The sequence below is a fragment of the Culex quinquefasciatus genome, chromosome 2 (assembly GCF_015732765.1).
Source record: "Culex quinquefasciatus strain JHB chromosome 2, VPISU_Cqui_1.0_pri_paternal, whole genome shotgun sequence".
Classification (NCBI taxonomy): domain Eukaryota; kingdom Metazoa; phylum Arthropoda; class Insecta; order Diptera; family Culicidae; genus Culex; species Culex quinquefasciatus.
Genome location: NC_051862.1, coordinates 180,850,344 through 180,876,743, shown reverse-complemented (window position 1 = coordinate 180,876,743; position 26,400 = coordinate 180,850,344). Strand labels below are relative to the sequence as shown.

General features: G+C 42.4%; 2 protein-coding genes and 1 long non-coding RNA gene across 5 annotated transcripts; 2 read left to right on the top strand and 1 right to left on the bottom strand.

Moving 5' to 3' along the window:
• The first annotated feature begins 113 nt into the window (after nt 1–113).
• On the top strand, nt 114–1,540 carry LOC6033283 (hydroxymethylglutaryl-CoA lyase, mitochondrial). The gene is made up of 4 exons (XM_001843701.2): nt 114–286; nt 389–661; nt 718–886; nt 947–1,540. Exons 1-4 carry the CDS (start codon nt 230–232, stop codon nt 1,411–1,413), a joined length of 966 nt encoding a protein of 321 aa, XP_001843753.2. The 5' UTR covers nt 114–229; the 3' UTR covers nt 1,414–1,540.
• A 5,260-nt stretch (nt 1,541–6,800) lies between these two features.
• LOC6033284 (protein MLP1 homolog) lies at nt 6,801–26,400 on the top strand. 3 transcript variants are annotated; one of them, XM_038253049.1, is made up of 17 exons: nt 6,801–7,303; nt 17,978–18,197; nt 18,264–18,510; nt 18,567–18,796; nt 18,856–20,303; nt 20,579–21,041; nt 21,102–21,432; nt 21,778–21,937; nt 22,018–22,169; nt 23,051–23,330; nt 23,384–23,775; nt 23,834–23,946; nt 24,174–25,286; nt 25,345–25,477; nt 25,545–25,769; nt 25,838–26,077; nt 26,149–26,400. In XM_038253049.1, the coding sequence occupies exons 2-17, from the start codon at nt 18,016–18,018 to the stop codon at nt 26,254–26,256; spliced, it is 5,817 nt and encodes a 1,938-aa protein (XP_038108977.1). In that variant the 5' UTR covers nt 6,801–7,303; nt 17,978–18,015; the 3' UTR covers nt 26,257–26,400. The 3 variants fall into 3 exon arrangements, with proteins under 3 accessions (XP_038108977.1, XP_038108978.1, XP_038108976.1); XM_038253050.1 differs by having other exon boundaries at nt 6,801–8,213; nt 20,600–21,041; XM_038253048.1 differs by having other exon boundaries at nt 6,801–8,213.
• On the bottom strand, nt 21,955–22,238 carry LOC6033285. Its single transcript, XR_005277177.1, has 2 exons — nt 22,203–22,238; nt 21,955–22,136 (listed from the first exon to the last, which is right to left on the bottom strand). It is a non-coding gene; the product is annotated as an uncharacterized LOC6033285 (long non-coding RNA).

Sequence of the window (26,400 nt, the reverse complement as noted above, 5' to 3'; positions counted from 1 at the left end):
TAAATTAATTTTTTTTTCAATAAAAAAAAGAGTTCACAAATTTCAAATAAGTGAAACCAAATAAACGTGTAAACAAATTATCAACGATTTTCTGGCAACGCTGACACCAGCTGATTGATTAAAATTTAATCAACAACGTCATTTTTGTTTTGATTCGGCTCTTGAACATTATCACATCACGATTTAATTATTTTTCATTTTTATATCATTTGAATCCCGCTCCTCCAAAATGCTTCGTTCCATCCAAAAGTCTATCCGCCCTGCACTGGCCAGATCTTACACAACGGTAAGTCCGAACCAAGATTATCCAATCGCTAGCCCACCAACACGCAAAATTTCCATTTCTCTTATCAACTGAGCAAATGTAATCATCATCTTCTCCCCTTAGAAACTAGCCCAACCCACGGCGGTACGGATCGTCGAGGTGGGCCCTCGGGATGGACTGCAGAACGAGCCGACGATCCTGCCGGCGGCCACCAAAATCGAGCTGATCAATGCCCTTTCGGAGACGGGCCTGCGCACGATCGAGGTGACCAGCTTCGTCAGTGCCAAGTGGGTGCCCCAGATGGGCGACAACAGCGAGGTGCTGCGGGGAATCAACAAGGTGCCCGGAATCAGCTATCCGGTGCTGACGCCCAACCTGAAGGGATTCGAAGCGGCGGTGAGTTATCTTGAGGAGGTGTGTTGAGGGTGGAATTTTATGGAATTTATTTGTAGATTGCAGCCGGTGCTGAGGAAGTGGCCGTTTTCGGCGCCGCCTCCGAGAGCTTCACCAAGAAGAACGTCAATTGCTCAATCGAGGAGAGTTTGGCTCGCTTCCAGGACGTGATGGATGCTGCGAAAAAGGCGCAGGTCAAAGTTAGAGGATACGTTTCGACGGTCGTTGGTGAGGACAATCATGAACCAAGTTTAAACATCATCATACCTAACCAATTCCTTCCTACAGGTTGCCCTTACGAGGGCAAAATCAAGCCTTCGGCCGTGGTCCGAGTCGTAGACAAGCTGCTTGAAATGGGCTGCTACGAGATTTCCCTCGGCGACACCATCGGCGTTGGAACGCCGGGAAGCTTCACCGAAATGCTCCGCGAGGTAACCCGAATCGCTCCGGTCAACATGCTGGCCGTTCACTGTCACGACACGTACGGTCAAGCTTTGCCCAACATCCTAACGTCGCTGGATTTCGGAATCGCAGTTGTGGACGCATCGATTTCCGGCCTCGGAGGATGTCCGTACGCGCGAGGAGCGTCCGGGAATGCCGCTACCGAGGACGTGGTTTACATGTTGCACGGGCTTGGCATTGAGACCGGCATCGATTTGCCGCGGCTTGTCAATGTGGGGAAGTTTATTAGCGAAAAGTTGGGTCGCCAATCGGAGTCGAAGGTTAATCGGGCCATGCGGAAGACCAAGTGCTGAAGGTTGATTTGCGGAGCGAGTTTGGACCATGTTTGTTAGCGGGTGATAAGAGCATTTATTAGACTAAGCTTACCAGATTTTTTGATGAAATTTTGAAAATAAAGTTTATGACGTTTAACAATTTAAACCTGTGTTTTTTTGATGAATTAAATATTGTTTTAATTAATTTCAACTAGTACAACATTAGTGATCAAACTTTGAAATTTCGAAATTAGTTTTATTGAAATGATCAGAAAAATTTACAAAAAGTTTCATTGTTTATCATTTTAAATAAAACCAATAGTTTCCGAGAAATAGTTAGTTGAAAATTTCTGGATAATTAGGTGACCCTTAGAAAAAATAATTTGTCTCGATTCGAATTCTTTGTCCGATTTTTTTAATTTTCTGAAAAGATAACCTAAAAGTGACTATAAATCTAGATTACTTTTTCAAAACAACCAATGCGCCATGGGCTTCATATGTACATAGGACATTTTGAATGAGTGAGCGAGAAATCATTAACTTAATTAATTACCATTAACTGGGGCGAATCGGAACTACAGTCTGAATAGGGACAGCACGTTTAAGAGCACTCAAAAGCTTCAAATTTGGAAATGAATGCATACATCTTGTTGTTCTGAATCTGGTCTAACCGAAATCACTCACAAATATCAAAATATTAGGCTGCAATATTGCTAAAACTGCTGTCCCAATTCGCGCCATGTGTCCCGATTCGCCCCAGATGACGTCCACTTTATCGAAAATTCGGCAGATTACTTTTCGATAGTGCATTTTTTTACCTTTGAAAAAATTTTTTTTTTTTGATATTTTTCAAAAATCTATTTTTTTTTCAAAAATTAATATTTCTGGAATTAGATTTTGCACCATCATACTGTGCTCAAAAGATGTCTTCTTGAAAAAAAAGCACTTCAAAAATATTTGCAACGAAACATTTAAGAATAAAAAAAAAATTCGAAAAATACACATATTTTTTGGAAATGTTCAGAAAATTTCCAATGAATTTGTCTAAGAAACTTTTAAGATTGGACCTTAAATACAGCCACAAAAAAGAAAAGAAACTGGTACATTAGGCCCTTTTCATTGTTAGCTTGTATTTTAATCTTATCAATTCTTCCGGAATTCGGTCCTAAAGCTTATTTTTCTGAGTACAATGTACGACTGCAAAGAATTTAAAATAGAATATTAATTCAATTTTCAAAAAAGAATTTTAGGAACTTATTCCTATTATAATTATTATAATATCACCAAAATAATGACTGCGAAAACTTTTTGTAAAAAAGCGGAACGATAACAATTTCAAAATAAATTTAAAAAAAAACATAACAGCTTTATGGATTTATTCTTTCAAAAAAAAAACCTAATATCTGAGAGTATAAGCAAAAAAATGTTTTTTGATCAAGATTCCTTTTTAATTTTGATTAATTTAATATTAAATTCTAGAAATCCTTGTTGATTTGCGGATTTGTGAGTCTTTTTATGTTTTCAATTTTATTTCAATGAAAAATTAAGTTTGATAAGAATTCATCCTTTACCCCTTTTTTGATGAAGTTTTTAAGAGACTTACCTATTCTTTAAATATGTTTGTAATGGCCCATTAATTAAAAAAAAAACCTCTTTCAATTTAAATCTTTCTTTTCATATTATAAAAAAGCAAAAATGGTTTTCAACTGTTTATGATTAAACACGAGCAACCTTTCGATTTTTATTAGATGACCGATTTTTCGGCTCCTTTAAAAAAAACCCAAGTTTTTTCAGCGTTTTGGCTTTATTGGCAAAATAAAAGAAGAAACCACCCAATATTTTTACTGAGTACAATGGCCCTTTGTACGACGACAAAAGATTTAAAATAGATTTTTAATTCAATTATCAAAAAAGTGCTTTAGGCCCTTATTCCTATTTTTATTATAATTATTATAATATCACCAAAATAATGGCTGCGAAAACTGTTTATAAAAAAGCCGACCGATAAAAATGTCTAAAAATTAAAAAAAAAAACAAGTAATTGACAAATGTAGTGAAAAATACGGGTCTCCTACGAAAGGCCGAATCTCAAAAGGCCGAATCCCGAAAGGCCGAAATTCAAAAGGCCGAATTAATCGAAAGGCAGAATTCTCATAAGGCCGAATTCCAAAAGGCCGAATCCCATAAGGCAAACCGCGCCCAAAAAGGGGGGGGGGGGCGGTTTGCTATTATTATTTTCATAAACCATAGTTATATAACAATAATTGCTTTCGAAATAAAGAAGGCATAACTTTCTAGCATTGTTGCTAACTAAATTTTGAAAGTTTTAATTTATTTGCCTCAAAAAATTTATTGTAATTATTTGAATTCATTTAAGTACTTGGTGACGAATAATCAAATTTCGATTACCGTCACCATAATTCAATAGACAACAAGATTGAAACACTTTTGAAATGCTTTAATTCATTCTACTCTACTCACTTGTAACAAAATGATCGGTAAAAATAAACAGAATGTACTCAATATGTACTTATTTCGCTTAAAATTATAAAAAAAAGATTTGTTTGTTAGTTTACTGTATCTTTGAACATCATAGGGGCAGGGGGGGGGCAGAATGGCCCGCCTAAGTAAAAGGCGCCAAAAACCATGGAAAAACATGAAAACTTATGAATTCAGTTTAGTAGGCTTATGCTTTGGAATGTTCCCTTCAATGTTGTATACTTGGTTGATGAAATTTTTTAGCCTAAAACTATTTTTGAGCCACTTTAAAATAAAAAAAAATTCGACTACTTTTCCAGGGTGCGGGCACATAGGTGGAACTCCATACAACCTGATAGCTCAAAAAGTGGGACGATTGTTGAGTTCTGTCACTGGTATAGTGGAAATTTGTCCACGCTTGTCACAGCCTACTCAGCATCAACAACTGTAAAATTTGAATCTATTATACCTCTTGCAAATTGACAGAACAAAATATGTATACCACTTGTATGTTGACAGAAGCTTCAAGCATTCGTTCGTTAAATGAAGGAGTTTGTGTTGCTTTGGTGACGCGATTTCTTTGCTAATGATTCAATTTTTATTCTCTTCCTCAACAATTAAAGCTCTCCCTCGTGATTCCCTGATGGACGATAGGTTAATGACGTCGTTGATTTGAAAATTGAGATGAACAGATTTAAGAGCTGCGAATCTCCTCCTCTTCCCATATTTTTGTTCGATGTCAAAGAATTCAAGCCATGTACTACCTAAATACCTGTTTGTAATCGAATAAAATGATGAGCCATGATCTGAAAGTGCAGTTTTAAATGCACAGTTTTTTCCGGCATTTTGGAGCAGGAAAAGAAAAAGAATCGCAAAAACAAACGACCATACGAGAGTCGCACGAGAGGTAAAACGAAAATTCAAATCATGGAGTGCTGCGATGTTGTTTACTTGAGGCAACTTTTCAGTATACCAGTTTTGATTGGACGAAGGGTCAATACATATTTCATGTAGCCGGTGCCTGTTTACGATTTAAAAAAATTATCAACTACGATTTATCTTTGCTTCTAATCATTATTTTAAAAAAAAGATCGAAAAAGGATAAAATTTGGAATATAAGAAAACTTGCTAGAAATTTGAAATTTGGTTGTGAGTCACGAAATTTTCCACTTTTTGCGAAATATGTCTCGTATGATATTAAAACCTGTTCCAAATATAAATACTATTACAGATTCGGATTGACAATTGAATTTTCTACAAGTAGTGACTATGGAAGACTTATTTTAAGTCGAACTTTTCATTTGCCACATCGATCACCCTGTGGCGTTGCAACGGTTTTGTCGCTAGAGAATGTGCCATATGCATGTACCATAATATTATGAAAAACATCTCGAACAATTTTATGAAAAACAATCGAACAAATGCTATTTTGCGCTACTACAAGCGTTCTTAAGAGATTGGGCACAGATGAAAAAGAAAATAGAATTAGAATAGAATCTACTAACAATAATTATTAGAATGTACAGAATAACGACAACATCAAGGGATGTGTATGTGTGTGACGAATTGTCCAAGGCATTGTGCACATTGAAATTAATCATCGTAGTCGGCTATGAAATCATTTGGCTGGCCGGAAACATTGTTTTCAATTGAGGCAAGATTTGTAAAAAGAGTTCTGTTGAAAATGCTATTTAAGTTTAATCACACGCCGAAGAACTGCTAAATCAACATTATGTTCTCGATGGAAATAAATGCTGTTATCAAATAATGTTCCACTTTTTTATAATTTTATGAAATTTAAAATATTCTAATTACATGCACTATGGACGACCCATCGATGCAAAACTGCCATAAAAACTTGTCGAAAAGTTGGAGCTCTCCACCGCTAGAGGCAGCACCGTGCATACCCTCGTTTTTGAACCTCAAGTTCCACGGATGTGGTGCGGGGCAGAATGGGCCACCTTAGAAAACAAGCCATTTCGTTCAATACAACGTTGAAGGGAGATAAGAAATGACTTAAGGTACCTTTCTAACATAGTTTCCATGAAGTTAGACAACTGTAATAAAAATAGTCACTTACCAAAACAAACATTTTTGAAAATAGTTTTAATATGTTGAAATAAGACGCTATTTTTACAAATAAGCATCAAAACAACTAAAAAATCAACTAATGTTGCATTAACCGTGATTTGTGAACATACCAGGAGCAACATAATCCATTTAAACCAAATTTCATAAATTTTGATTGTTTTTATAAGGCAGGATAAGGGTGGTCCATTCTGCCCCCAAGTGGATTTTAATTTAACACTTCGGCCTTCCGAGATTCTGCCTTTTGAGTTTCGGCCTCTTGAGGCAATCCCAAAAATACATTTATTGATTTATTCTTTCAAACAAAAAAACTAAATCTTTAAGAGTTCAAGCAAGATTTTTTTTAGTTAAGTTTTCTTATTGATTTTGATTATTTCATTATTAAATTCTAGAAATCCAGGTTGATTATGATTATTTTTTAAGAGACTTAAATCATCTTTCATTTTTTTTTCATAATTTTAAAAAGCGAAAAAAGATTTCAATACTTCGCCAGAAATTCCAGATATTCACGAATTTTTGACAAAAAAATAAAAAAAATTTCTCGTTTTTATTTTTATTTCTATCGACTACTACAATGTTTAATCAATGGACACGCTTGGTGGTTTGTGTACCTGCAAACAAGACCATGCGTCTCCCTATTTTTTATCAAGTTACAAAATGAAATTGAGAAAAACCGAATTAGAATTAAAAATTGAGAAAAACGACTTATTCAAATTCACTATTCGTGAAAAACTCTTCCATCCCACACCCCCCTCGTCGATCGCAATTTCCCCCAATCCCGCCCGCGTTAAATCGCGCCCAAATCTTTCACACAGAAAATCACGATCTGCGCCGCCACACGTACGGATTTTAGTCGAGTTTTGTTCGCGGCCGGACGAGGATCACAAGCAACAAGAAAATTTCCCGTGCGTGAGCCGCGTGCGCGCAAGCTTTCCGTCTCTCTTTCGCTCCCATTTGAGCAGTGCGCGCGCGAGAAAGGGACCGTCCCAGGCAGGCAGTGGTGCAGCAAAAGGAATTTTCACAGGGGAAAATTAGGATTTTCCACTCCCTCGAGGGCTCCGCGGATTCTACCCGACTTTCGACCAATGCGAAATTGCGTAGCGAATCGACTTGTTAGAGTAGAAATTAGTGGAAAAAGTGTGATTTTGCGTTTTCCTTGCTGGGAAAGTGTGTGTTTTGTGGCGGTGTGAAAAAAGTAGAAGAAAAAGGTCAAGAAAATTTTCCCAGCGAAAATTACTCAAATGTTGAACAAAGGTAGCAAAAATAGCTGAAGCCAACGGCACGCTAAGCCCATCGTTTTCCCAAGAGAGGGGAGAGTGCGGTGAATCACGTCGAGAATTTTTCGTCGCCGAAGAACTTAGGGGTGAGAAATCGATTTAGCCATAATTGAAGAAGAAGAACACCCCTTCAGGTGTGGTAATCCGTGAATCGTCGTCTCAGGTTTAAATATAACCAGTGCCACGAAAACGGCTAACCAGAGCTCGGTTGTGGAAGGGTTTCATGGTCATCGAGAGAGGTGTCAACACGACTCCCCAAAAAGAAAAAAAAGAAGAGAGAATAATTATGTCAATCTAAATTGGCGAAAATTGAAGCAGCATACCTTCAAGTGGATGAAAATCGTCGATTTGAAAAATTTCCTTTTTTTCATTCGCAACTGCCAGTCTTTTTTTGCGTTCGAGGCTATTTTTAAATCATAGCATCTACAGTAGTGGCATCTGCAGAAGCGGCGCGGCAACAACGGCGACGACGACGACGCTTCTGGCTGACTGACTGACGTCGCGACGTCGTCCAAGACCAGGCTCCGTCGACGGCGACGGCTCAACTTTCTGTTGGGAAACGAGGAAAACGTGCATAAAAGTTTAAGAAGATCTAGCGATTATTGTTGTTACGCAATCTGTGGCCGTTGCCGCGGAGTCCAACACCCCCTGTTGTTGGCTTTGGGAAAACCGGACGGAAAAACAGTGAAAAGTGCCTGCTCGCACGTTCCGGCAGTTATGAATTATGTGTGGAGCGCCAATAAAGTATCCAATCAACTTGTTTGAGTGGTCTGTGTAGTGTAGAGGGAAAGAAAGAATATTTAGGAAAAGTGCGAGATTTGGAAAGAAAAATAAACAACTTACACACAGAGAGCGAGAGAGCGAAGAGTTGCAAAACTGTTGCACGGTACGCGGCGGAAATAGTCAATGAATTTAAGGCAGTTTTGACGAGCGATAGAGAATGTTGATTTTAGAACGTGTGCGAATTTGATACATTTCAAAATTTTGGATTGAAGGGTGAGTAGACGGGATATAGAAAGGCAACCATGCGTCTCCACGGTGGTTTTAGTGGAGACGCATCATTCTTCTTAAATTTGAGCATTTCTCTACGTTTTGGCTTATTCATATTTATTGTATCTAAATGTACATATGTTTGGCAGGATAAGAATTCGGTACTAATTTCCAACAAATATTTACGCTGATTTCCAGTATTAAAATAACTTTTTGGCCAATTTTTTTGAAAAAAATCCCATTAAGCTATTTATTACTCAATTTCTGATGAAAACACTGTGTAGAAGAATTGTTATTGAATTTCAAAGTGGTTATACATCAAAAACAAGGTTTAATTTCGGAATGTTGAAAATTTGCAACACCCAAAGGAAAAATATATATCGAAATACGCAACAAAATATTTGTTACAGAAAATGTAACATTTTATGACAGTTTTTGCAGCAAGCCATTAAAAAAGTTACTATGTTTTTCTTTTCCAATTTATGCCATTCAAAATGAGGAGCGAGTCCAAAAATGTCATCAATTGCTCGGACTACCCCTTAGATCCCATTTCTGATGATAATTTTATCAAATTCGTGTATCTTAGTCAATTTTTCAATAAAAACATGCATGGAAATGTTTATTTTCAACCCTTGATGCATTTTGAATTATGAAATTTAAATGAATTTTGCTCTAGTTACAGTCTTTTAAAGAACTTTTAGGATTTTGAACCTTCAAATTTTGTGTCCCAATTTACCCCAAACAACGTCCCATACAAAGGGTTATGCCCTGTTCGTGGATTCGCTCTTAATGTATAGTACTGCCTGAAGGAAAAATTCAAAACCATAGATTTCAAACTCCAAGCTAAATTTAAAAAAAAGAATTACAAAATGCTTTGAACATAATACACATTTACGCTGCTGTCTAAATATTTCGAAATGTTTTAGAATTCATGAAAAGTTTGTTTCTTCTACGTATTACTTAATTTTTTTTAAGTTTTAAAGAGTTGGATTTTTAGTAACACTTAGAAATTAACAATAATAAAAAAATAAATTTATTTCGAACATTTTTCCGTTCAAAATTTATTTTTGAGAATCATCTGTAATCAAACGTTTGAATTTCTTAGAAAATTTTACACGAAACTGTTTTTTTTTTAATAAAAAACCTGTGCTCTGTACATGAAATAACTATACCATGTTTTAGTTTTTTGTCAATACATTGAATTTTTTTTATCGATAGGTACATTTAAAAAACGTTACTTAATCCATCTTAAGGCGGTTAGTGCCTTCCTCACATTAATATACTTTTGATAGGGTTGTCAGATTGTCAACCTATTGTACTCATTGGAAAGGTCTTTTGATTATGTATCCTACGATGGGTCGCATGATTGATTCGAACATCATTTTCATCAAAATAGCTGATATCCGGCTTCAACAAAGTGTATAATGAACAATTAAGTGTTCATAACTTTTGATAGGGTTGTCAAATCTGCAATCTATTGAACTCGTTGGAAAGTTCTTTTAGAGAGCGTTCTTTTATTACGTAACGCAAAAAATCGGATTTTTAGACCCCCTCCCCCCCCCTCGTAACAAAATTTCCATACAAATTTTAAAAAAATTGTATGGAGCGTAACACGCCCTCCGACCCCCCCCCCCCTACTGCGTTACGTAATAAAAGAACGCTCCCTTAATTACCTTTTCAGCGACAGGTGGCATGATAGATCCGGACAACGTTTTCATCAAAATATCTGAGATCCGGCCCCTAAAAAGTGCATAATTAAAACTTAAGTGCTTTTAACTTTTGATAGGGTTGTCAAAACCTCAGTCTTTTGAACTCGTTGGAAAGGTCTTTTCAATACCTTTCTAAAAATGTATAACATGGTGGGTTTTGTTGCAAAAACCACCCTTTTTACAATCTTCCGGACTTTTGTTCAAATCGTTTTTTCTGCATAACTTTTGAAGTACTAAATTAAACTTTATAATCTTCAATAGCGACTTGTAGGACCCCAAGACGTATCGAATGAGACCAAAACAGAAAAAAACGGTTGAGCCAGCGGTAAGAAAACCCATTGCAAATTTGTATATTAACATCGTACCACACACACAGACATTTGCTCAGAATTTGATTCTGATTCGATAGGTATTAGCCCGGGTCAAATAAAATAAAATTGCTCAAATCAAAAAGTATATGAGATTGCCCGAAAGAGTACTCAAAATGGGGCCTCCAGCCCAAATTTCAGCCCATTTGGTTGAAAATTGGCTTGCCTTGAGCAAGATCATGTTTAAATGGGAATTAACCCGTAAAACTTGAGCAATTGGGTACATTGCTCTGTACAAGTCTGTCGTTAAAATTTAACGAATTTTGCATACCATGGGGTCCAAGGGGATGGTCTGGGAAACAATTCCTCTGAAGGGTGCAAGATGATCCGAGGCCTCTAATCTTGCCTAGAAGCAGATTCATTCCGGCGTCGCCGAAATTCTCATGGTCCCAGCAAAATGTACTGGGATAAATCAAAGCACACTAAGAAGGCTGCCTCGATCAGCTGCCTCGGTGGCTAATTGACATGTGGCGTCCTCTGATCGAGGCAGCCTTCTTAGTGTGCTTTGATTTATCCCAGTACATTTTGCTGGGACCATGAGAATTTCGGCGACGCCGGAATGAATCTGCTTCTAGGCAAGATTAGAGGCCTCGGATCATCTTGCACCCTTCAGAGGAATTGTTTCCCAGACCATCCCCTTGGACCCCATGGTATGCAAAAGTCGTTAAATTTCAACGACAGACTTGTACAGAGCAATGTACCCAATTGCTCAAGTTTTACGGGTTAACGGTGCACATCAACCATAGCTTTTGCACCCAGATTTTTGTTACAGACAATTTAGTATCTTCAAAACTACGGGTACTATCGAAATATTTTTTTATTCATCCCCTAAAGTACTGTCCACAAAGCAATTTACAACAAAGTTTGATTAATTTTACAATCCCGTTATTGCAGGATTGGGTTCGTAAGTTTGACAATTTTGGAATAAGAAGACAACAACTTCCTTCGTTGCTGTGCACCCTTAATTCCCATTTAAACTTGTTCCTGCTCAAGGCAAGCCAATTTTCAACCAAATGGGCTGAAATTTAGGCTGGAGGCCCCATTTTGAGTACTCTTTCGGGCAATGTCATATACTTTTTGATTTGAGCAATTTTATTTTTTTTGACCCGGGCTAATAGGTATACATGAAGGTGGGTTCTAGGGTTTTTATAGCTTTCCTCAATGAGGGGAGGAAGGCCAAAAGCATAAAAGGGACCATCCATAAACCACGTGGACACTTTTTTAAGAATCTGTTACTTCCCCCCCCCCCTCCCATTGACCATACAAAAAAAAAATTATGGATCGTGGACAATCACCATACACCACCCCCTCCCCCCCTAAAGTGTCCACGTGGTTTATGGATGGTCCCGAACTGATAATTGATTAAACACGGACCTAAGTAGTAAAGCTGACAAAAATACAATTTTCCGACATTTTAAGAAGTTTTTATGACCCCTCATCTAAAAAAATCAAAGAATGGCAATTTTCGAGGGGAACGAGGGTGTACATAAGGATTAACAAAAAATACTTTTGGCGGGCATTCAGGGGCTTGTTCCGTTGGGCGTACTGAGCCTCAACCCCAAATATGATTGGACGTAACAGGAGCTGGCGCTTTGCATTTGACCGATTCTTTCGTGACGGGACAACGTTTGTACGCATATGTTTTCAGTATTTTGCTGATAACTTTAAAATCTGTGGGAAAAGGTACCAATATTTATACAAATTTGGAAAGGACATTAAATTTCCAATAAGATTCACTCCAGCAAACACTTAAAAATACAAAGTTTGAGTCAAGTGAGATACAAATGTAGCGTGACGGGACAACATCGTACAATTGATCATTTTGATTTTTATACACAAAAGTGAAGAACTCTGCTCTCCTAGTAAGTTTTTGAAAAAAACCTTTTTCTACAGTTTTTTTCTAAAATGAAAAACGAAGATTTTGCTTCCTAGATCACCCAATTTCGTCAAATTTTGTTGATTTGACAGGTACTTCTTTTCGTGACGGGACAACGCAGATATTTTGCAAAAGAGGGTTTTTCTCGCGTTGTCCCGTCACGAAATGAAGCAATTGTGAAAATCTCTACTGACTAGCCAACTTTAACTAATTTAGGGTCACTGTGCTCGAATATGACTCCTAGAATTAGGTTTTACGCCGACTCGATTTGGAGGTTAGAAAGGAGTGCACTGTTTACATGGACTTAGCACAGTTCGATGCGGTCGTCGATTTTGTTCGGGGAAATTCGTCGACAATCGACGAAGACCATGTAAACAGTGCACACGAGCTGTCAAATGACGTCACGGTGTAAAACCTAATACTCCAAAGTATTCAGGGAATGTGCAATCCAAGATGGCGGCCAATATGGCGGTCCTAGAATATTCGATATTTTATAAAGAAATGTAACCGGCAATGAACAGGTCAAATTCAACAAAGGGTTGCCTAACTCGAATATGATTCCTAGAATATATGAGCGATCTTGGATTGCACATTCCTTGAGTACTTTGGAGTATTATATGGCTCATATTCGAGTTCAGCGACCCCAAATTAGTTAAATTTGACTAGTTGATTGAACTTAAAAATCCTTTTATGGTGGTTTCTCCATTCAGCCGCTATATTAGACGCCATCTTGAATATCTCGCTTCCCTTTGAGACTCAGGAAATTCAACAGGCAAATTTAGATTCAGGAGGGTCGATTAATGGGCTATCTACAATCACTTAGCTTAGAACATCTAAGTAAAGTAGTTACTTAGGAAAGTACGCAACTTACGGCCGTCATCCACAATCAACTTAGAAATTTTGCTGGGCTGATATACGTTGCTATGCAGTTGTTTGTTTACCTTTGATATTGAAACGTCAACTTACCGTAGATTTTGAAATTTTTCAAACCATACGTCAGTTTCTAATTTGATTACTTTTCCATTGTAGAAGCTCGGCTTCATTTCCATTGATTCAAATTCCTAAGCTAAGTGAAATTTTCTAAGCTAAGTGATTGTAGATAGGCCATAAGTCTATATCGATAAAAAATTGGCCTGTCACACGATTTGCTTCTAGACACGACAAATGAGCACCTTTTTTTGAATTCGTGCCTTGACCAAAAAAATTGGCGTGACGGGACAACGCAAACTTGCGTCATTCGTAACTCTGGTTCCTTTTGACCAATTTTCGATTTCTAATAAGCATTTTAAAGGGTTTTTCGAGTACGAAGAGAATCCAAAATATGCTGCAAATCTGATTTCACAAACTATTGCAAATTAAACAATTGTCATTTTTCGTGACGGGACAACGCTTCCATATACCCCCTTTTTAAATGTCCTTTATAATTATATACCTACAGAATCGGCTTTTGTCAATAAGAGGGCTTATAAAAGAGTCACTGTACTATAAAATTCCGTTTAGAATGATTAAATATCTGCATTCCAACCATTAATTTGAGCATTTATTGAAAAAAAAAATGGGAAAATTAAAAATGTCTAACGTTAGAAGTATTGAAGTTGTAATTTTGATTTAAAATATTATTAAATAAAACATTTTTGAAAAAAGAAATAGATCTTATTTACCTTATGATCGATACGTCAAATGCTGTATCAAGTAGGCGAAAACCTGTTTTACCCCTAATCCAACAAATTGTTAAAAAATATTTTAATTCATTTTAAATGACAATTTTTCCAATCAAATTTACAACTCCAATACTTCTAACTTACGTGAAATTGTCCGAGGATTCCGAATATGACAAAATTGAGACCAAAAAGTGCCGTCTTCTTGGCCTACAGGGCAAAAACTAACGTTGTAAAATGTTTGTTCTAGAAAAATTAAAAAAAACTATGAGAAATACTGCGATTGGCCAAAAAGTTAATACCGTAGGCTTATAGTGCACAGAATTAGCCATCTTTTGACCTATGGGAGTATAGGTGTTGGAGGCTGTTGCAAAAAGATATTAAGGTTTTATAAAAATCAATTTTCGACAGTAATTTGCAAAAGCTATGAGAAAAAGTCAAACCAATCCTGGATGTCTATGGCACATTTTGAAGTGCTTCAAAAGACCTTTCGAATGCATCTAAGAGAGTTGGAATTTTTATGTTTTTTCGACCTCAAACTTCAAAGCCCGTTTTACCCCACTTCCCTTTGTCGTAGAGGGCTCATGTTTGGCATGAGTTCATCTCATGTATAGACAAACAAACGCTGAAAGTCATCCAAATCGGAGCACCTCGATACGACCTGTTACACATTGGTGAAAAACTCGCTCTTAAGTATGATCCCTACCTACTCTAAAGTGATTTAGAATTGTTAAATTCAAGATGGCGGCCAAAATGGCGGTGATAAAATATTGAAAAATGTTTTTTTTTAGGTTAAATACCAATCAATCATTCGAACTTAACTAAAATGGGGTCGCAGAACTCGAATTTGATGGTAAAAGAAGAAAATAAAAAAATACAAAAACAAATTTTTGTTCATGATTTCATTATCCCAAGTCCCATACAAACCTCCGGATAATCGAATCTTCGATTCATCGAGACTTCGGATAATCGAGTCTGAACTGTACTTTTAGTTTAAGAAATTTTATGATTGGTCAAGAAAACAGAAGTTTAGTTCAAGTTAAACTAAACATATTTTATTTTCGATATTAAAGATTAAAAAAAAAACAGAAATAACATGCAACAAATTAAGTATTATATGATTTGGATCAAACAACCTGTTTTCCACTTCGTAAAGCAGCAGAGGATCAACACTCGGTTTACATTAATAGCTTTCGTATTTCACCCCCCTCCCCTCCGCTCCTTCTTCAATTCAGAGTCCGTAGTAGTTTGTTGTGATGTTTTGCAACAATGTTATGTTTCCTAGCTCATGCGCAGTGGTATTATTTTCAAAAAACTACCAAACATAACCTAGATCACCTGAACGCGGCTCGCGCGCACGTTTGTAAGCCCGCCCCGACGCCGACGACGGTCGTCTAGCATGCCTCTGTTGGCGTCGATTCGGCGTCGGCTATTTAGAGAGCGCCGTGCTGAAGCACAACCTTGAAGGTGGGTGTGTGGGTGGTGGTTTACTCACCGCAAACCGGGAGTGTGGTGCTATCCCTAAGGTATGCACGTGCGGCAGAGTGGGAAGGACGTTTATGTTTTGTCGTGTGCTGACTGAGAGGGAGAGAGAAAGAGAGCGCGTTCACTTTTCAGCACTCGATTGGCGTCGTCATTTAGCGCCGTTCCAAGTGAGTGGAAGCTGGTGCACGTGACGGTGAAAAGATGAGTGATGAGAATTTAAAACGTTACTTTTGGTTTGCAACTCAATTGAATTTTGTTTATTTAGTTAGGCCGTTGCAAATATGTTTCAAAGTTTATGTTTATTCAAAACTCTATATCGGATTTATTATGTTACATTCTTGAAGGTAACGTAACAAACCTAATAGTATTTTTTAATGAAACAAGTTGAAAAAAGTTGATAATTTTGAAATGGTTTGTTTTGCTTTAAATTAATAGTGAATTAAAAAAAACCTTTTTAATAATTTCCCGATTTAAACAAAATATTATTTGTTGTATAATAATACTTAATACTGTCGTCAAGCTTCAGATTCCCTATTTTTATTTTTGCCTTCCTCACCTTACTGAGGAAAGGCTATAAAATCACTCGAAAAATGAACTTTTTAATTAGACCTCCTAGACCTACCGTCATTTATACATATCGACTCAGAATCACCAGCTGAGCAAATGCCTGTGTGTTTGGCAGTGTGTAGACATGTGTACCGAATCAATGTCACTTGAATATCTCGTCACTGACTGAGCCGAAATTGACCGTTTTGGCCTCATTCGATTCGTTTTGGGGTTCCATAAGTCCCTATTGAAATTTATAAGATTTAGTAAAGCACACAAAAGTTATGCTTAAAAAACTGCTGCATATAAATTTTACAATTTGCAAAAAGGGTGGTTTTTGCATGGAAACTTGTCATATTATATATTTTTAGAAAGGTTTTGAAATGACCTTTCTTGTGGATTAAGAATTTTCAAGATCTGACTTACCGATCTAAAATTACAAGCAATTTAAAAAATGCTCTGAATTTACATAACCTCAATCTATTTCCCCACGGCGGTGTATGTACAATTTTGACAAATAGTCTGTAGGCAGCTTGTTTTTTTACTCATAACTTATTATTATTAGGACCTCTTTGGTGCTGCGATCACGTTAGGGGCGATCCATAACCATGTGAACACTTTATGGGAGTTGGAATCACTCTATAAATGAGAGGAAGGCACCAACCACCTAAAGGTGGATTAAGTAACGTTTTTTGCCTTCCTCACTTTACTGAGGAAAGGCTATTAAATCACTCGAAAAACGAACTTTTTAGTTAGACCTCCTAGACCTACCTTCATTTGTACATATCGACTCAGAATCACCAGCTGAGCAAATGTCTGTGTGTTTGGCTGTATGTAGACATGTGTACCAAATCAATGTCACTGGAATATCTTGTCACAGGCTCAACCGATTTTGGCCGGAATGGTTTTAATCGATCCGTCTCAACGTCCCCTAAGTTGCTATTTAAATTCATGCAGTTTTCTCATGTATTTAAAAAGTTATGTTAAAAAAACTGTTTCATATTAAATTAAAATTATGGTAAAAAGGGTGGTTTTTTTCATGAAATCCTCACATGATATATATTTTTAGAAAGCATATGAAAAGACCTTTCTTGTGGATTAAGAATTTTCAAGATCTGACTTACCTATCTAAAATTACAAGCAGTTTAAAAAATGGTCTGAATTTACATAACCGCAAATGGTCCCGTCTGATCGCCACGAAAAAAGCCTTGTAGAGGGATGCCATTTTCCTGAAAGGCGGTGTCTGTATAATCTTTACAAAAAGTCTGTAGGAAGTCTGTTTTTTTTTACTCGTCACTTATTTTTATTTGGACCTCTTAGGTGCTGCAATCACGTTAGGGGAGATCCATAAACCATGTGGACACTTTAGGGGATTGTAATCACTCTATCAGTGTTGGTATTATTGAGGCTCTCGCGAGAAAATTTTCTGTCTCTCGAGTTCTCGCCGCGAGTCTCGAGCTGCCGAGAGAAACTCATCTATTGCCCGTGCTCTCCTCCGCTCGCGAACGGGCTTTCTCGCGAGCCAGAATTGCCCGTTCGCGAGAAGTTGAACGTGTTAGAAACGAACAAAAAACAACACAGCGATTGAAGTTACACTTCTATACCATCGCCTGGTTCGTATTCATAAGCCTGATACACAAATTGCTAGCTTGGGACGAACGTCTAGCACGAGGCGCTCGCGAGCGCTCGCGGCGAGAGCGAGAACGCGAACGAAAATGCGAGCGCGAGCGAGAAGAGAAAAGTACTACAAGTTCTCTCCCTCGTTCGCGAGCGAGAAATGCTTTCCTTCTTCTCGCTCGAATTCCAACAATGCACTCTATAAATGAGAGGAAGGCACCAACCACCTAAAGGTGGATTAAGTTACGTTTTTTATAGAATTATTTAAACATGATACAAAAATTATGGGTCCGGTGGTTTAGTGGTTAGCGTGGTAGTCTCTAAACCCCAGTATGGCCTGGGTTCAATCCCAGACGGACCCGGTGGCATTTTGCGAGACGAGATTTGCCAGACCACGCCTTCTATCGGATGAGGAAGTAAAACGTCGGTTCATTTGCGTATAAGAGGTTTTGGGTGACTGGCATGTCAATTAAAATACACCCTTTATTTACTCCAATGCAAAAATCAACAGATCACCACGGTACCTGCCTCTAAAACCCCGCCCACACCATGTCGCACATGTTCCCCAGCGCCAAAGGCGACCAGCTGTGCCCACTCGGGTTCCACCCGCAGGTTCGCTGGCCGACGCGTTGCAAGCGGTGCTTCCGCGACTACAAGGAGCACGGCAACAAGCGCAACGGCGAGGACATTACCGCTTCCACGCCCGTCCTAGCTGGCTCGTCCCAATCGCGGTAAGGGATTGATATATTGTTTAAAATTTCAGCCTAAACTAAAAATGATCCTTTCGAAACCCGCAGCAGTCGCGATGGCGGTAGCAGCTCCAGCTTGGACAAACCAGTGCGAAGCTGGACCTCCACGCACAACCTGTTCCTGTCGAATAACGGCGTTGGAAACAGCGGGATGGGAGGCGACCGACCGCCGGGCATTCCCCAGCGACCGGCCTCGTGGGCCTCGACGCCCGATCTGGACAATATCCTGCAGACGGTGAAGGCGGACTTCACCTTGACGCTGCCTCGGCGAAGGCATACTGCTACATTCGACAATGTGAGTTGGATTGGGTTGGAATATTGAAGGTATTTGTAACATTTGTAACATTCTAGATGGAAGAACCAGAGACAACAATCACCATCAAAAGACCGCCGTTGCCACCGATCCTGAAGGTGGAACCGAAAAAAGATGACAGCAGAAAGGAGCTCGAGAAAGCCGAAGACCAGGGCGTCGTGATAGAAAAGAGCGATTCGCTCGCGGAACGTGTCCGCAAGATGAACCTGATCAAGCGACAAGGAAGTACCGAGCGGGACAGTCGGGAACGATCGGTACCATTCAAGGAGTATGTCGTCAACGGTTGTGCTATGATGAGAGCTTTATCTAAAATACGACTCGTTTTAGGGAAGAGGAGCCGCCAGCAGTGAAGGTGATACCTAAACCTGTTAAAGAACCAGAGCCAGAGAAGGTGGAGCGAAAGCGCCGTGTCAAACCCATTCCAGAATCAGTGCCGGAAGAACCTCCCAGTAAACCGCAACTTTCGATGAGCAAGACAACCATCACATCCTCAACGAAACCACTGACAAAGCTAGCACCACTGAAGGAAAAAGAAAGTGCAAAGCCGAGCGGAGAAGGTGCAAAGGACACTACAAAAATCATTCGACGGCGAAAGGTGGACACCGGTGCATTCGAACCATCCCCAAAGACCACTACGATAGCCCCGTCGGTGGTGACCGCCGCTCCCGTACCTAAACCTGCACCGGAACCAGCGCCGATCGCCAGCAGCAGTGACGATGTCAAGTTCCTATTTTCCATCAAAGACAAAAAGTACGGCAAACTCGACGAAGATCTGCACTCGATCACCACGGAAACGACGGAGACGACCATCGTCGATCACACCGACAACCACGAACTGCAGGAGGAAATCGAAAGTCTTCGGCGAGAACTGGAGACGGTAAAGGCACGCTGTGACCGAGCGGAACGTGAAAAGAGTGACATCCTGTTGCGACGATTGGCCTCGATGGACACGGTCTCGAACAAGACTGCCGCATCGGAAGCGCTGAAACTACAGCAGAAGGTCAACGAACAAAAGCAGCTGATTGAGGATCTCCAGGACGAGAAGAAGTTCTTGACCGCCAAGGTGAAGGAGATCGAGTCCGACATCAAGGTTCGAGGTGTAAAAAACGTCGAAGAACAGCTGCGACAAAAGCTGGAGCAAGCGGAAACACTCTGCGAAGAGTTGATGGATGAAAACGAGGAGATCAAGCGAGAGATGCGAACCATGGAGGCGGAAATCGAGGAAATGCACGACAACTTCCGCGAGGATCAAGCAGACGAGTACGCATCCATCAAGAAGGAGCTGGATCAAACGACAAAGAACTGTCGAATCTTGTCGTTCAAGCTGAAGAAATCCGACAAGAAGATCGAGCAGCTGGAAACGGAGAAAAAGGCGTTAGGGGCAAATACCGATTTGTCGCTCAAGGTGAAACAGCTGGAAGACGAACTCAAGGTTGCTAATGAAGTGGCACGAAGACTGCAAGGGGAGCTAGAACAAGCCGAATCTGCACCAAGCACTCCTACCAAGAAGACACCAGCGTTGGGAAAAATAGGAAAATCAACGTCGGCAGACAACAAACTGACCCGAGCATCACTCACTCGCGGTGGTTCACAGGAAGATCCGGTGCAGCTACTGCGCGATCTTCAGGACTCGCTGGAACGTGAAGCCGACCTGCGGGAACAGCTCAAGTACGCCGAGGAGGAAGCCGATAACCTGCGACGAAAGTCCTCCCGTGTCGAGGACGACAACGAGTCGCTCATGATGCAGCTCAAGAAGATGGCAACGAAAGCGAAAAGTACTGTTTCAATAAAACTACTAAAATCTACTAACCTTTTTGTGGTTTCACTACTAACCGACACTCGAAGTAACTCAGTCATTGTCTAACATCAATCAGAAAGTAAACTCGAGGGAATCGACTACTCTGCATCGGTGTCTAAGCCATTTGGAATGGTTCAACACACAATCATTTCTAGCGGTAGATAGTGTAGAGTAGAGAGTAGTGCAGTAACCGATGTCCTTGTGGTTTTGACTTTCTTCCTCCCCCTCCTTCAACGTCGTTGATCCTTGTAGCGAAAAGCTTTTTCAATCCAGGTAGAAAGCTGAGTCCTAGCCCACCGAACCGGCGCCAGTCGCCGATGGAAAAGGACGAAGGCATCTCCGACGAGGACGATCCGGCCGAGTTGCGGCTGCAGCTGGAGCTGAACGAGCAGGAAACTGCGGTACTGCGGCGCAAGATCGGCGAGCTCGAAACGGAGAACAAACGAAGCCGGGAGCACGTGAAGGAGCTGCAGGAAAGTTTGATTTCCAAGACGAAGGAGATGGACCGACAGAGTAAGTTCCCGTCGCTGCTGGGTTCGAAGGGCAGCGCCAGCGGTTCCAAGGACTCGCTGGACGAGAAGAAGATCAAGGTGCTGGAGGAGGAGATGAGCGAGCTGCGGAAGAAGCTGATCGAGAAGGATCGCGAGTTTGAACGCGTGCAGGCGGAACTGAGTCTGAGCAAGACCAAGGGTGGAAAGATTCTTTCGAAGGCAAAGTGAGTAACGAAAGATTTTGTAGCAGACAAGATTTCTAACAACTTAACTTCATACGACAGCTCTCTGGACTCGCTAACCGAACAGCAGATGCAGGATCTGAAGAAACAGCTGCAGCAAACAGAGCAGGAGGCCAATGTTCTGCGCCAGAAAACGCACACCCTGGAGCAGGAGATCGACAAGCAAACGGCGGAGATCAAGCAGCTGCAGCAGAAGAAGATCGCGGGTAACGAGGCGGAAGCGAAGAAGCTTAACGCCACCATCCAGGAGCTGCAAAAGGAAAAGACAGAACTCGAGGCAAGACTGAACCGGGTTACCAAGGAGGCTAGCGCGGGGATGCCGTCGCGGACACCGAAGCTGCCCAACGATATGCACACGAAGCTACAGCTGAAGGTAAGTTACGAATTGAACATAACTCAGAAACAGAACCTTCTTACTTTTGATCAGACTTATCATATGCGGCCCAAAGTGATCCCATGCATTTTGTAAAGTTTAAATCCTTTGTAAAACAGTGATTTCTGCGTACATGCCTTTCTCCAGAACTGCAATCTGAGATCGTCAGCTTCTCTAGTGTCATGCTCATGAATATCGCTTCCGCATACCATGGTTTCCGTCAAGTATTGTGATGCCATCCTTTCGGGATGAACAAGATCGATGAACAATAGTCGAAGTACGGGATGCCGTTACCTGTTTCCGTCAAGTTGCGATTACTTACACAGATATTCCGTTTCGTTCCAGAAAATGATCGACGAGTGCGAGAGCGAAATCAGCGAGCTCCGTGCGATCGTGGGCAAGTCCGGAGCCCTGAACGCTTCCGCGCTCGAGAAGGACAAGAAAAAGCTGCAAACCGAGCTGGACGAAGCGAAGGAGCAACGAACCAAACTGGAGGCTGAAATAAGTAAGCTGAACCTCGCCTCCAAGTTGCGTCGTAGTTAAATGAGGGTGGTTTTATTAATCAAGAAATTTTAATACGTACAGGAAAGCTGGCCGCACCGAAGGTATCCGCAGAGCTGCAAGCGATCAAATTAAGCGAAGCCCAACGTACAGTTCAAAAGTTGGAGGATGAAAATAAAAAACAGAATGACAAAATTAAAGTTCTGGAAGAGAAGATGGCAAAGGTTACTTCCACGGTGAGTATCGAGATGGGGTCGTTACAAACTTACCTTCTTTGTCGGTATCTTAAGCCCTGGGATCGATGAAAAGGTGTGTGCAGCTAGTCGGCGGACTCCGCCGTAGCGACCGTCGAGGTCGAATCAACGGAAGCCGTATCGTCGTCGTCGTCGTTGTCTTCGCCGTCGTCATTCTCTTCACCAGCTTCCTCCTTGACGCGAACCTCTTCTAGGGCAAGTGGATCAACGACGTCTTCGGGGACCTCCGTCGGTGCGATTTGCTCCTCCGGCTTTTCCTCCACCTTCAACTGAGCCATCTCCTTCACGATCGGACCATCTCCAACGGGTTGGTCATTGTTGATGGCAGTGGTCTCCGGAGCACTCTTCGGCGGTCGCCGTTCTCCGCGCTTCGAACGCACACTCGATCCCGACTTGGGTCGTCCACGGCTACCACCGACACCGGGTCCGCTTTTGGGTCGCACGAACGCACTGCCTTTGACGCGCTGAAAGCCCGGTCCGGTCACCTTGGTAGCGATCACCCCGAACTCGACCACTTCACCCTCGCCGACCGAGCGGACGCTGTGGCGCGAGTTGGGCCGTAGAATGCAGCTCTGGTGCACGAACAGGTCTTCGCCGGTGTCGTGCCGGGTGATGAACCCGAAGCCGTCTTTTACGTTGAACCACTTGACGGTTCCGGTGATGCGTTTGTTCGCTTTGACCGATTTGTCCTGCTTCGGAGCGGCCGCGGCCGGTTGGGCGGCATTGTTCTTGGTTTCTTCAGAGCTGTCGTACCGAACTGGCGGAACTTCCTGCACGACGGCCTCGACGACGCAACCATTTGATGATGCCATGGTTAAGCAAGAGCTTGGGAAAAGGGAGATAGATTGGTTTTTGTTTTTCAGATGAAATCGACCGAGTCCGGCAAGAAGGAGCTGGAGTCCGAACTGAAGTCGGAAAAGGATCGGTATTCCAGCTTGGAGAAAGAACTGGATCAGTTGAGGAAGGAGAAATCGGGCATCGAGGGTAAGGTTTCCAAGCTGGAAGATGAGATACAGCAGGAGCGGAATACAATGGAGTCTGCGAAGGCCGCCTTGGAACGAGAGATCGCCAGCCTGAAGAGACATTCCGCTTCGGATGATCCAACGTCACTCAAGTTGCAGGAACTTAGCCAGAAGAACAATGGTAAGCATGAAGAGTACGGAAATCAGCTTGCAAATAACATTTCACAATTCTAGAAATCATGTCCAAACTTGAGGAGGAAACCCGCAAGTACCAGCAGCTCGTGTCCAAGCACGAACACCTGGAGGAAGACCACGTGATGCTCAAGGCCCAGCTGGAGTCGAACAAGCAAAAGTTCCAGGAGCTGGACAGCCTCAAGAACAAACTCGTCCAAGCGGACAACATCGAGGCTCGGCTGGTCAAGGAGAACACCAACCTGTCCCGCAAGCTGGTCGAGATGCAAAAGAAGGTGGCCCAGCTCGAGACGAACGCCGAAAACCGCACCGCCGGGCTGGAACTCGAGCGGGACCGGCTGAAGAGTGCGCTCGAGGACAAGCAGCGCGAGTACGAGCACCTGAGCAGCGAGAACGAGATGAACGCGTACCAGGTGGCACAGCTGAGGAAGGATGTAAGCAAGAGGGAGTGATTTGACGTACGGATATTAAAGGTGTTGTTCGGCATTTCAGAGTGAAGATCTCAGAAGTAAGCTGGACGACTACGAGAGGATCAACAAGGCGCAGCGTACGCTTAGTGAGCACAACTCGCACCTGGAGCAGGAACTGAAGAAGATGCATTTGCAGTAAGTATCGGCAATCAACCCAGTTCATTGAGTCAACTCTGCGGTAAACTTTACGCTGTAGGTCTGACCACGTTATCGTTTTTTCGTCGTTATCGAAACATGCAAGAGTCAGTGACGACCAGCATTTTACATCACAAACGATAAACGGGCCAGCCCCACTGCGTGAAGTTTACCGCAGAGATAATTCATTGAACTGGGATGATATGCCAAACTCTGTCCTTCCCTAGACTCGAGACGGCCGAGATGAACGTCAAGTCCGAGGTGGCGGCCACGCGGCTCCGGTACGAGCAACAGGTTACGAACCTGCACAACGAGCTGACCGGATTGCAGCGTCAGTGCGAGCGATTCAAGCGCGATCGCGACACCTTCAAGCAGCTGGTGGAAGCGGCCCAGAAGCAGATCGGCGATATGAAGGCGAACCGGCGCAGTCTGGCTTCGGTGACGAGCACGAGCAGCGACGACGACGACAAGTCCAAGATCGTGGCGCTCGAGCAGCAGATTGGCTGTCTGGAGGATGAACTGAGCGAAGCCCGGTTGGAGGCCAGTAAGGTACGGACGGAGTTGATCTCGGAGCTGAGCGCGTCGGAGATTAAGCTCTCGGAGATGCAGTCCAAGATCAACGAGCTGGAGGAGGAGAAGATCATCGCCGGAGGCAAGAGCAAGGTGCCGGGAACGAAGACCCGGCTGGAGCTGTCCTGGCAGAAGGAACGCGAAGACATGCAGCGGTTGGTGCAGGAGACGTCCACGCTGGCCAGAGATCTTCGCCAGACGCTGTTCGAAGTGGAGCGGGAACGTGACAAGGAGAAGCTGGAATCGCGCCGCAAGATTGACCAAATCAAAAAGACAACCGAGGAGGAGATCGAAGAGGGCCGCCGAAAGGTCACGGAACTCCAGAGCGATCTGCTGGAGCTGCGGGACGCCCACGCCAAGCTGCGGACGGCCAACGAGAAGCTGCGACGTGACCGCGAGCGAGCCGACCGGGAACGAGAAAGTGCCACCCGGCGACGGATCGAAATGGAGAGCGACCGCCGAATCGGTGCGCTGCTGCAGACGGTGGACGAACTGGTGAAGCTGGCGCCGGAAATGCAAAAAGTAGCAGCCGGCCGGCAGGAAACGACGACAAGCACAGGAAAGACCATTACCGCAAACGCACCCATTCCAACGCCGCCGATGCGTCACAAGAGTCCGTCGCCCGGTCCCGGAGGAGCCACGCCACAGCCGCAGTCGATAACGTCAGTATTAAGCCGACTGGCCGAGGCCTCCGAGGAGCTGCGACGCTTCCAGCGCATGTGTGATGAGGAAAAAGACAGGGAGCGCATGAGACGGGGCGGAATGAGAAGGTAAGAGGTATTGCGGACTCAAGGTTGTGGACTTCTTAAACATTCACTTCTATTCCAGAGCGGCTTCCCAGGAGAACGATTCCGTCGAGGGTCACTCGAGCCGACCGGTCATGAGACTCAACCGAAACGGTGGCAGCTTGTACAAGAAGAGCTTGTCGTTGGATCAATCGCTCCAGGTTGAGCAACAAGGAGTAAGTTAAGCTACAATCTGAAGATTTCATCCAATTCATGACCACCGCGTCCTTCTTCGCATTTCAGCAACTCATCTGGAAGGAGGGTGACGACAGCATGTCCTCGCTGCAGTCCCTCGACTCGGAGTACGGTGCCATGATGCACAACCGGGACTCCAGCTTGGACTCGCGACTCTCGGGAGGTTCCACTCAGAGCGATATGCCCCGAATGCGCAAGAAGAAGCGCGGCTTGATGGGAAAACTGCGCAGTCTCAGCTTGACCAGAAGCAAGGGCAGCGAAAGTGACTTCTCGGTAGGCGTTCAACCCCCCGATTGACCAAAACGGACCAATCTAACCGGTAAATTTCGAATTTCTTTCAGATCCAGGGATCCGACTCGGATCTGAGCATGGCGGGTGATATTCGTTCCAGCAAGACCAACCTCAAGGGCAAACTGTCGGGGATGTTCCGGCGGGCGGGTTCGTCGTCCCGGGCCGGAAGCAGCGAAGCGCTAGACCGAGAAATTCAACGCCCGGTTGCGATCCAAACCATGGGCAACGGGCCAACAGGACAACCGCCGGTGCCGCGGCCGGTTTCTGCCAGCAATCCGCATTTAGCAAGAGTAAGTTCCCTTTCCCCAAAAAAAAAAAAGGTTCCGGAACTAATCCGTTGTTTTTATTTTTCAAACTTTAGCAAGCCGGCAAACCTCCCACGCCCTCGATGGTCCCGACCCAGAGAAGAAGAGTGGTCATCGCCGGATCTGGCCAGCCCGGAGCGCCCAGTTCGGTGGCGCCAAAGTAGCGTGTTTATTTATAAAGACCGATTCTAGCCAAAATAATCCGTTACTTTTTAGAGAAAGAGAGCAGCTCAGTGCACCAAGTTTTAGTTGTTATTTGTAAAAGAAACTGTTGTTAAAGGATGAAAATGCAATAAAATTTTCAAAAA